General features: G+C 41.6%; 1 protein-coding gene across 1 annotated transcript in view; it reads right to left on the reverse strand.

The window, feature by feature from the left end:
- Window positions 1-12,534, reverse strand: part of C8H1orf21 (chromosome 8 C1orf21 homolog) — a 118,186-nt gene that overhangs the window by 11,303 nt on the left and 94,349 nt on the right. The window contains exon 4 of the mRNA XM_054211608.1: window positions 2,622-2,698. Within this exon, the coding sequence (XP_054067583.1) occupies window positions 2,622-2,698 (77 nt within the window). The remainder of the gene's footprint in view (window positions 1-2,621; window positions 2,699-12,534) is intronic.

The following is a 12,534-nucleotide window of genomic DNA, read 5'->3' on the forward strand; positions in this document are numbered from 1 at the left end:
GAAAAGACTCTTACTTGTTGTCTGTAAGACGCTGATGGTGGCACAACATGCCCTTCCCCAAGGGGGATCTGCAAACTAAAAATCCAGGAAGGTGGGACACAAAGGAGAGGATGAGGAGACAAAGAGGAGGATGCATGGCAGACGGTACTTGGGGTGTGTCTGCTTTAGTTATGTCAGGGGGTGGTAAGAGCCTCCTTCCTGAAATAGTGATATCCCTCAGGGGAGGTAGAACTGGAGCATCCTCTGGACCCACAGCAGGAAGGAGTGCCTGGGCCCACTGGGGCTGGAGAAATGTGCCAGAAACTCAAAGCGGGACAAAAAAGGATGCGAAAAAGGAAGGATGGGAGACTGGTGCCAGCGTTAACAGCAATGCCAAACAGTTAGAAGGACACACAGCTCTTGGAGATTTTCTCCAACACTAAAAGCTGGTTCAGCTTGCTGAATTCCCACCCCAGGCTCCTCTTCCGCGCTGTGATCCCTTCAGCTGTAATGAGTTAATACTTTGCCCAAGTGTCCAACAACACACTGCACTTTCCTACAAAGCTTAGCATTCATACTTCACTTGCTATCAGGATGAACGTATACAATGATTTGCTTATGCTGGACATAAATGAAGGCTCAGTTCAGAAGAGAAGGTCTCAGAAATGCCATTAAAACCTAAAGCTGGTAAGTCAGGAAAGGGAACAATTCACCTTTCAGTGACTGTGGGTGTTTTTGTCCCCAGCTGTCTGCCTGTCCCTCAGGTTCCCACTTCCACCTGAGATGGAGAAAAAAAATGCTTCTTTGGGTCAGCGGACCCTGTCACATGCATATTCAGGTCTCTCGGGGTGGGGCTTTAAGGCAGTACAGCCCTTTCTGAGTAGAGAAGCACTAGAAACTTATTCTTGCCTTTGCAACATCATAGGTCCAGTTTCTAAATCCTCCTACAAAAGAGAAGCGCCCTCAATCTTACTTTTACAGCTGACATTTTAAAGCTCCCTTCAATGTACATGAACTTATAACTTGGAACATGGTCCATGTTTTGTTTTGAAGTAACACTTCTACAGGAACGGTCCTACAAGATGTGTCTAATGATTTATCTATTAATTTCTGCTCTTTTAGCCGAGTTGCCCTTTTCCACATAATGCCAACACCCCCTGCCTTGCAGTCAGAATTAGCAAGGTTTTCAGATGATAAACTTAAAAAAAAATTGCACATGGTAACAGATATGTGCTGACTTGGTGATTAGCAACTCAAACACATGCAGCCAATTCATAAACAGAAATCCAATGCTATGTTGGGTAAAGAGCAAGGGCTTGGGCAAACAGCAGAGGTTTCACCCAACAACCCAATGTTAGGTTCCTAACTCTCTGAAAATTTTCCTTATTTTTGCAGGACTGACAGAAACCTCTGCCAATGCAATGTCTTTAGGCTTTTTGGTGAATGAAGGTCAGTTCTGATTTCTGTGGGGACTTTTAAAATCAGAGTTTGATGAAAGAATGGACAGCCCAACCCCACGCACCAGAACAGATGAACACACTACAAGAGATGATCCGTCAAAAGAAATGACCCTTTTTTAGCCCAGGCTGATTAGCCTCCTGTTAGAGCATCTTAAATACATATCTGACCCGGCTGGGAAGGACCAAGCCATAATAATGAAGTACAGCTTTCCTGAAGGGTGATTTTAACCTCCACCTCCCTACTGTGAACTTTTTTGCAATTACATCTGAAGCACTCGATTTTTCCTTTTGAAAGGAGGATAAATTATACTGTCAGCTCATTAGGAAATTACTGAAGTTTCTAGGCTGGAAACTGTGTACGATGCACTTGGTATGCAGCAAGTTTAAGTTAATAAGTGCCCTGAAGTCACAGCATAAAGAACAGCAGGTCCACTATTGTTCAAAATCCAATAGCAAAGCTTTATCACTTTGTTACGAACCCAATATATAGCTCCATGTAATCTGTTATTTTCAATCTAATTAGTGATTAAAATATAACAGTGATTTAGGTAAGAAACGAGTTACTAATATCAATAACCAGCTCTGTCACAGGAGTGACGTATTTCATGGCCTATGTAACGCTGACTGATGTCAGCCAGGGCACAGCACAGAACTGCGAGCCAAGGATGGAGAAACTCTCAGCTACACGAAACCCTCGTTTTAAGAAACAAATTGACTGTTTTAAACGGACAAAGTTTACCATTCCTAATCTCAGGCAGTACAGCTGCTAAACTAAATCAAGAGCTAGCAAAAACCTTCCTGGGAACTTAACTAATAGCACTTAAGAACACTAGTGCATATCCAATGTTGTTTACGTGTAAATTGTATGGAAAGCTGAGAAATAACGCAGTGTGGTACTCCTATAAGGCACGGGAAGATACATCTCACACATTTTTAAGTCCTGCATTTTAGCTGTGCAAAGGACAGCATGCTGCAGGGATGCCAGCACAAGTGCTGCCCAGCTGTGTCACTGGTACCAGGACACAGGTGACCTTACCTATTTTATTTAAATTGGGTACTGTTTTAGGGTTGCTGGAAACACCAACTGGTTTTCTCTAGGCCATAATTGGGAATCTCACAGATACTGCTTAATCCTGTGTTTATTTTTATTACTATTAAAAAAAAATAATAAATTGAACTTACTTTGCTCTGGGTTGATGTACTAATCCTGGGATCTCTTTATTAGATTTAAGTCTTACATTTGAACTGGCACTTTTTTCCTGAAACACACAAAAAACACACAAAAGAGAGACCATCAGTATATATGAAACACACAAAGCGCGACAAGCATTTGTCATCATGGTGTCACACTCTGATGGCTTCAGGCTCTTCTACCTGCACAACCGAATGAGAAAAGTTCATCAAAAATGAAATTAAAGGCAACACAATTGATGCAATGACCCTGGGTGGGTATTCTTAAATGCCACGGACTCGGTGGCCTGGGGGATTGTCTCCAGGCCACTGGGTGAAATCCAGCCCTGGACGTGTAGTGATCAAACACCACACTGACTAGTAACTCTCAAGTGGTCCATGGAAAACGAGGTGTGCAGCTGCGGCTGGGCTCCTCAGAGTCCTATTGATGATAACATTAATTGGCACCTGTAACAAAGCAAGGCAAAGCACTGGGAAGGCAGAGCCCCAGAGTCACTCCAGACCTGTAGGCTTGCTCAGAACAGAGGTGAGCAACTTGAGCAACGTGAGCATCATGTTGAAAATTGTATGTGGGAGAAAGCATACATTAAACACACCAGTGTTTAATGGCAGACTTGACCTGCTCAGCCAGAAAATTGGACGCAAGGGGCCCAAAGAAGCAAACCCAGCTATGTTCACAGACAAGAACACAACCATGTCCTCCACAGAGGACCAGAGCCATTAAAAACATCTTAAAAAAGGCATGGGGAGGGAAATTGAGTTTAGTTGAGAGCCAGCACTTCAAGGTAACATCTTCTCCTCATGCCAAAAGTTTCCGTAAAGCAAAGCTTAGTGCACACATGTATCTATTGCCCACAAAAACCTGGAGAAGGATACGGCCCCTTCCAGATCCTCCCAGCGCTGCGTGTTGGAGAAAGCTGTTGGTGCAGATGGGAGAGAGCTGAGTCAAATCTTACAGCTCACCCACTCCACAAATCCATCTGAATTTCTTAGGCACGTCATGCCCGTGGCAATTTAAGAAATGTAAACCCAAGAATTAGTGCTTTTGTGGGTAATTTTGGTAGCTTTGTTTTGTCTTATTTAGCCTCTGAATGTCTGAATCACACAACATGATTTTTAAGAGGGCTAATAAATCATTGAATTTAAAAAAAAATAGGCTGTCTAGCAGTTAATATTTTAATGAATAATTCTACAAGGGCTGTAAACATCAACTGCCTCAGCATATTTAACACTGCTTAATGCGTATCTTCTAAGCCTTCTAAACAGAAAACTGTGTCTTGCATGAAAATAACCGTGAGAGAGAAACAAGCCTTTCTTCCAAGCCTTAAGAAACATCTCGGTATGTTTGTTACATCACACCAGCCGCTGCCTGCCCATGATGTCAAGCCAAAGCAGCAGCAGATGGAACCACTTGCTTTCAAAGCATCTTCTCATTTTAACAGTGTTAACTGGGGATGACTATGTACATGCATGTTGCGTGTGTGGTGAACATGCATGTACATAGTCATACAACTCCTATGAGCTGATGTACGACTCACACAACTGTCCAGCAAAATAAAAAGAGAGGGATAGGTCTCATGGAGAAGACACCCAAACCAGAAATCAGCTAAATCCCAACCTCATGCACCAGGTGAGCCTTTATCCTCAATCTGCTCTGCCAGTTTGTTTGCCAAAACACAGAGGCAGAAACAGGGAATGATCCCCACTACACATCTGGGATGGCACATCTGGATGGTCCAGCAGCAGGTACATTCTGCAGCGCAGCACCTCCTGCCCACCTACTGCAACACAAGGTGAATTTCAGGCTATCTTCTGTCTCTGCATACTGTCAACCCTGGAGGCACAGACCTTTCCCCACCAAAAGCCCTGCTGTGAATCCACTGCCTCAATTACAAGAGGAGGGGAGCTCTGATGTACAGCTCCTGCGTCGGAAGCTGTGATAAATCACAGCAGCACAAACCCAGCTTTCCACACCTCCACTTGTGGTTTGGCATCAGTGCAGCTCTATCAGTGGCTGGAATCAGCACAAACCCCAGCCTAAAGAAACTTCTGTCACTTAGGAACAAACAGAAACACACAAGGGAAATATCTGTTGCCTTCTCTCTGAGGGTCCCACAGCAATATTAGAATATTAACTGACTCACACAGGAAGACGGAAATAAAATTCCAGTTTACTTAACTTCAAGATCACAAAATTTACTCTTTCCCCTCCTATTGCTTCTGATAATTAACACACCTCAATTACCTATTACTTACAATTCTTCTATTTAATCAGAGTGTGCCACCTTCTCCATCTGTTGCTCAGCAGGAACAAACAGAAAAATTGGAGTTAAGAGAAAAATAAAACCCAACCAGGCCTTGAATTGGCTCGTTGCTCTGTTTATAGCTATTATTTTCAGCAGTGATATTTCATTACATTGACCAAAATACTGGCTTTGATAAAAATAGATATTAAAAGATAATTCTTCCAAATACAAATAGAATATTTGTCCCCCATCATTTTGAAGACAAACCGATTTATCAGAAATTAACAGTTTGGATCCTAACGTTGAGCTTACGAAGAAACCCGCGATGCTTTAGCACAGTCAGATTGCTCTTCCAGACTGGCTAGACTTTGGCCGAAGGGTCACTTCTGTCAGGCTAACCTCATTTGCTCCTTTATTTAACATTAAATAAGTTACCACGTCTCAAGAGAACTGCAACTGGTTTTAGTGTACTAATCTGTTGCAAACAGAAATTAAGATGCCAAAGTTGGGTTTTGGTCTAGCTCTGCTTATAAGGATTATTTAACAGAGATGCACTAAACGATGTCTCACTCCACATGCTTAAAAGCAAACCCTCTGGGATGCCGTACCTGGAGAGCGGCATTAGCTTGTCTATAGTAAAAAGGAGAACGGCGGACATTTTACTCCCCATTATTTTGCAGTTAATCATTATCAAGGTAAAACTGTCATCCAATCAAGGTGATTTCATTTGATAGACTCGTTAATTATTGTTAATTCCTCCATAAAGGATGCACTGTATCTGAGTTTCAGGGCACTAACAGATGGCGGTGACTCTGCTGCCAGATGCTATTAACACAGCAACAGCCACTACTGCCATTATAATTAAATATCTGTCAACATTTCCCTTGATGCTTCTCCTCTTACAAACCCTTTTCTAGAGACATATGAACTTAATTTGAAGTATTTTGCTTCTTTGTAAGATGGCCACAGATGGACTCAGGTACGTTGCTAATAGCGCTTCTTCTCAACTCTCTCAACACTCACGGCTTACTAGAGAAGGGATGATTTTTAAGAGCTGCTTCCCTAACTGCTAACTTACTTTATAAAAAGACTATACATTATTTTATGCATTTTTTAAAAAATTGATTAAATTGGCCAGGAAGAAATCAATTAAAAGATGATAGCAGCATTTTTTCTACCTAATCTAATGGCTAATTTTCATTAACTTACAGTCACATTTTGACCTTTAATTGTTTTTCCACTAAAGTTACAATCATTAAACAAATGCACAACCAAATGGGGACACACCCCCCCCAAGACAGTAAAAACTAGTGTGAGTAAAATGGGGTTCTTAGTTTAAAGGCTGTTTTTTGTTTAATTTGGAAAAGGCTGAAGTATCCAACTTGCAACAGTATCTTGGCGCCACCGATGTTTGAAAAGTGGCACATTCCCCCAAATTGGTATCATTTACAAGATTGTGGCTCTAGATTTGGTACTAAAATATATTTAAGTTGATAGAAACCATCAATGGTCTCTCCAGACAGTGATCACATTTTACTCAATATTGGTAGTTTATAGCTATTCAAACATTTATAAAATAATATTCCTGATTTATATCAAGATGACACTTTTCTTCAAAGGAGCCCACAGCGCCTTTCAAACTGCTTTCTGGAGCCACGTAATTGATCATTAAAATCATTTAGGGGAAAAATGAAGTACTTATTTTCTTTTTTATACCATAAACTACTCTTTAAAAAAATCATATTTGAAAGAAGGAAACCAAATGCATCAGCTCAAAATGGCATGAAAGATGAGATGTAAAATTCCAATATGCCAGCTCAGCACTCTTTACCTCCCCCAGTAATGGGGACCAGCCTCAGGTAGTAATATTTCTACATGGACTGTTTTGATGCATCAGGGTGAACAAGGGAGAAGTACTGACCTATGAGATTTTACTCAAGTTTCCTTGCTTTATACATACATGAGCATTTATTTTTTTGAATTATTATTTGGCAGGAAGAGAGCCTCTTTCTTCTTTCTCTAGCTACCTGGAAGCAAAACCACCTTAACTACCACCTAAACTACCTTATTTAGGGTAACTTTATAATGAAGGGGCAAATGGAGCATTGAAAAATCTCAGATGCTGGTCAAAGAAAACGAGTCTTGGATCCAGTTTCATCAGAAGAATCACGCTATCCCTGCCATAATGCGTATATGGGGTCTAGGGCACACTTGGTGATGAGGCAGGGCATGGTACGGAGTGTGAGCATTGGACAGTGGTAACACACAGAGCCCACCCTCCTCCTCCTCCTCCTCCTCTTGGGATCCTGTGCATGAGGCATGATGAAAATCACGGACTCATCTGATGGTGGAGGTGGGTGCCTGTGCGGGCTTGGGTTGCACACACCAATCACTGGACAGAGTGCTCTAGATGCACATCCGTGCCAAAATATACACCAGACCCTAAAGCCAGGGCTTAGTAATGACTTTAACCTTCATGGCATACATGCAAAGAGAGACAAAGAAATAGATGCTCATGGTAAGAAGACACCAAAGAAAGACGTTACCATCACAGTCATGAGAAGGACCTTCTACCTTTCCAAAATAAGTCATACATACATGCACGCATACACTATGCATCTTGCTCAGCAAGATCTGGCCTAAAGTCAGTAAGGGTCTTTCAACTGAGTACAAGGTAGCTTTGAGCCAGGCATTCAAAACACAAAAGAGAAATGCTTGTTGTGCCTGTACAGAGTAAATCCAACCATGGAGATCCTTCACCAGGCTTAGATAATCCACCAAAGAAGCCAACATAGAAATTCAGGGCAAGTGCGAGTGAGAATAACAAAATGATGCTACAGAAGAGTATGGATTACAAGGAACTGGATGAATTTGGAGACTGAGGAAAAAGAAAACAGGTACTAGCTGAGAACATGCTACAAACTCTAGAGCAGTTTAAATGGACCCTAATTTACCCCTCCAAGGGAGTAAGCAAACCACATCCTTGCAGTGTGGGGCACTGGCTGGAGCCAGGGGAACAAACTTGCCCTGTGCGTAGGTTTGGCCCCATTTCAGTTCTTGCCCCGCTGGCTCTCTGATATTGAGCTCCCCCTCCAAGGACATCTAATCTGAGGTCACCTGCTTCCTCCTATTCAGGTTGCCACTTGGCCTGCTTCTTTTTCTTGGATCAGCTGTTTGCATATTTGGCTGAAAGAAAGATGAACTGGTGCAATTACTGATTTCTAGTTGCTTTTTTAAATGCCTTTGAGATGTTAAAAACTGAGGGGGAGGCAGGGGAAGGATTATTAGAAGAACACCTAACGTGCCCACTACACTCAACTCAAGCTGTAGGATCTCAAAATATCTGAAAAATCTGAAAAAAATCCAACAGAAGCGTAAAGTTGGGGAAAAAAGAAACTAAAAAAAAAAAAAAAAAGGAAGAAGAAGGAAAAAGCTCCCTCTGGAGAGAGCCGCAGGACCTCTCTTGCAGTATCTAAATATAGTTCGCCCTCAGCCAAAGTCTTTGAGCTTCGATGAAGAATGCCATTAAAGAGCAGGGGAAAAAAAAAAAAAAAAAAAAAAGAGGGGAAATTCCCACCACTACCGCTAAAGGGTTTTCAAAGGGCATTAATATTTACTATATCTAGTATCTACAATTTTTTTTAACTTCCGCATCAGCTTTTCAGCTCCTTCTCCCTCCCAGTGAATATTAGAAAGTCTAGACTAATTGGTGACGGTAATTCCAATTAATTCTGTCAAGTAACCAAATACCAGGAAAGCTGTAGATGAACTGAAATCTAGACATCGGAGCAGCTGGCACAAAGATGGGATATTAAGGCAGGTAAACAGATGAAATTACAAACAAGGAACATAAATGATACATAAGTACAACCAATAAAACCTCTAGCGATAGAGGTCACCTGCACCTTGCTCACAGTTCTGCCGTTTTATCACCCCTCCACAGGGATCAGACATTTGAATCCTCTCCTCTCTATACACCTTGTCACACCAAGGTCCAGAAAAATGTTTATTTCTATCTCAAAGTTCTTTGTTGCAGATAGACTGCTAAACTTCAGGGTGTCCACTACAGAAAACAAGAAGTGGGATCCCTTGAAAAACGCCTCCATTCTGAAATACAAGGTTTATACTGCCCTAAACATCAGGGTTTTCCGGTTCCTTCAGCCTCTGTGGTACTCCAAAAGGTCAGCCAGGATAAGAAAATGAACATCACAGACGTAAATAAAGCCAAAACAACCGGCGCTGAACAAAATTTCACATTTGAAATGCAACTATCTTGCTCCTTCAGCAAAAGTCTTACTTATCCATGCAATGAAACCCTCTGCTTCCCATCCTGCTCGCGATCCCATTCCCTGTGAAACGCAGGGTTTGCAAGGTTTCCAGCAGGAAGTAATTTGCAAAATGAAGTCAAGGAACATCCTCTGTAAAAACAACTCTGCAAGAGGCTGAAAACTGTCCCTTACAGTCATATACACCAGAAACTAAGGTGACCTCGGATTGCTTGAGGGCATGAAGAATACTTGCTTACATTGAAAGATACCCAGAAATACTGCAAATAAAATGCCGTGGGCAGAAAGGAGACCTTCTCCCCAACTCTCATTAATATACCAGATCTTTAATGGCTTTGGTACATCAGAGTGGTTGAAAGTTTTACTGGCAAATAAAAAATAGATGGGTAGAAGTTAAAAACTGCATTATTGATAACTTACATGACTAGACTGACTCTTAAGACTCTTAAGTCAGAGGTTTTAGGGCACTTGGCAATAAAAAGCACAACAAACCTTTATCTTTTGCAGGTGTATCGCTCTCCTGGATTGTACAGCACCCTGGATAACAAAACCTGTCTCAAAAATTAACTTTCTTCTTAATAAAGCCTGTGTCATCAATTACTCACTCTCCACCAGGCTTTTACTGAAATATAATTATTTATAGTAAATGTATATATTACTCATGCTCTCAAGTTTTTCATGCGTGTCTCCTGAAGGCCGTTTTCCACCAAGTGTAATAACATGGAAAGTGCTGGCATTAAGCGTGAAACAACAGCACTGCATGAAGTCTGTAAAACATTTATAGCCAGGAATAAAGGGTGTAGACAGTCTGAAGAGTAACGTGGAGCATTACGCAGCCTGTGTGCAGCATGGCATGCATCCATTAGTTTTTGCTTCAAGACGGTACTTTGCTGGAACGGTGAGCATGTTATTTGCTACTACAGTTTCTGCAGAGCTTTTTCTTTGGATAGTTTTGAAGAGCTTTATGCCCTTCCGACATATACGAGAGAACACACCTAGAGAACGAGACGTGCCCTGTTTTGTGGCTTTTTAAATAGCTGGTCTTAAAATTTCAGCAAGTGTAGTGATTTTTGGAATGCTGGTTTTCTAAAGGTAAAACTGAACTTTTTCAGCTGGTTTGTGGAACGTGCTCTACACCTGTCCTTTGGAAAATCAGTTCCCCAAGAGATGCCTCCATATCAGGCACATGCAAGCAAAGCCTGAGATCTTCCTGCACCATCAAAACCAAGCAAGACTGATGACCAACACAGATCTGAATGTCCCCATGTGCACCGGCGCTACCTCAATGCCTTCATACTAAAATCCGGGTTACATTTTAGACTGGGACCATTAAAAAGATGGTGACCATCAAACAGCCGCTTGCAGGAGGTGATAAAAATAACACCTGGTTCCCTCCATCTGCAAAACAAGAGCACATTGATGGTGTCTCCTCTTGTAGAGTCTGCAGTTATACTGGTCGCTGGCTTTTATCTGCAAATTGCAAGTTTGAGTAGTCTATGTCTATTACACATTTCTTATTACAACCAAGCCGTTCCATAAAGTACACTGAGGTCCTCCCAGGTGTCAAGACAATGAGAGTGTCCCAATAACCCAGCCGTAACAGGGGATTTTGCAGGATACACACAAGATACTTTTTCCCTCTTGTTTGAACCTGAGATTTACAAAGGATGGAACAACAAATGAAAGCAGTGAAAGAAAAAGTCCTTCTGAGTTTGTTGTTTACAATTAAGAGAAGAGAAAAAACTGAAGTAATTAGAAAATATGGTGTAAATGAAAAGACACAGTTGAGCCAAATATAAGCAGAATAAAACGGTAGCAAGAAATTCTGAAGGAGGGAATCCTAAAAAGTGAGATGAGAGAAAACTGAGAGTGGCGCTACTCATCAATACAAGTGTATTTGCAATGGGAAGGTTTTGGGCATTAACAGCCTATAGGGATGAGTCTCACGTACAAAGCAACGGCGTAAATACAACTATCTCCTTGTGTCCCGCTCACAGACAGGCATTCTCACACCCGTTATTCCCACAATATGCCTCCAGTCCCCACAGGCTGCCATCATGGGGCACATCTCCAAGCGCGGGGAACGTCACAGGCCGCACATGGTGTGCTCGTGCAGAGGGACACCCCTGGCTAACTGCACTTCCCACTTGCGGAGCTGCACGGCTGATAAGGGAAAAAGCATACTAATGCATGCTCCAAACCAGCAAGAATTACTTACAATCAGCCCTCATTCTCCCAGAACTGTCCAAGGCTCAAATTTTTAGATTTTTGGTAGATTGCAATTATGTAAATGCCACTGCTGGAAGATATTTTCAATGTCTGTATTCTGCTTCTCTCAATGTCTGTTTTATTTGCATTAATTCTCAAATTTGCAGAAGGCGTAAGATTTAAGACCTGAGAGTATGAAGTTATAGTTCTTGCTACACGGCAAATTTCAGCGAGCGTGCGTAAAATGTACGTTTTAAAGAATATAATAGTTTGAATATTATTAAATATGATGTAAGTACTATAACACACATGAGAAAATTTATGGCTGCAGGAGGAACCTTGAATCTGATTTATGTATTTCATACTGTCTTTTCATTGTTTTGGTTAGCTGTTATTTTTGAATACTAGAAAAAATAACTATTGTTTCACAAAGAATACAGCAGCGTGCTCATTTACTGAGTTTCCAGTCCTCAGATATACAAGAATGGATTTTGTCTGGATTCTTCAAACAAATTTATTTGAGAGCAATACTGAGAATAGATATGATATACATCAGAATGAAAGACAATCATAAATGGTTTAAAAATTTCATGAGCCATTTAAATCAGTAATGGAAGGTAGGTTAAGTGTTTATCTCCTCTAAGTTTCCTTGGAAAAAGAGCAGAGAAATAAGCATGTCTCCTCAGTGATGGCAAAAAGGGGCACCAATAAGTAAATATATTCCATCAAGGATGTATAAAAATAGCTTTGGATGCTCAAGATGCTGCAGATTAGAGGGAGATATTCAAGCCAATACTGAGTGAAGAACTAGCTTAAAATCCAATCACAGGCTGGACATACTGCTGTCCGACATTTAAAATGTCCATATTTAAGAGTCCCAAAATGACTGTGTGCCTTATATGCCTTTTACTGTGTGCTCTGATTTTAATGCGGCCGTCATGTCACCTTCTACACCACCTCTTCCCCAAACCACCCCTCATAGGTGGAGAAGAGCTGGAAAAGACTCAAAAAGCGCTCTGCCTTCCTTTACCAGAAAACAGGAAACCTACAGGCAAATGCCAGCCCTGGCAGTGGCACGGCCATGAGACAGGCCACCATCGGGGTACGGCGTGTGCTCCCCTGGGAGGGACTGGCAGCAGGAGAGGAGGTCTCCTATGCTGTGGA

This window comes from Rissa tridactyla, chromosome 8, assembly GCF_028500815.1.
Source record: "Rissa tridactyla isolate bRisTri1 chromosome 8, bRisTri1.patW.cur.20221130, whole genome shotgun sequence".
NCBI lineage: Eukaryota > Metazoa > Chordata > Aves > Charadriiformes > Laridae > Rissa > Rissa tridactyla.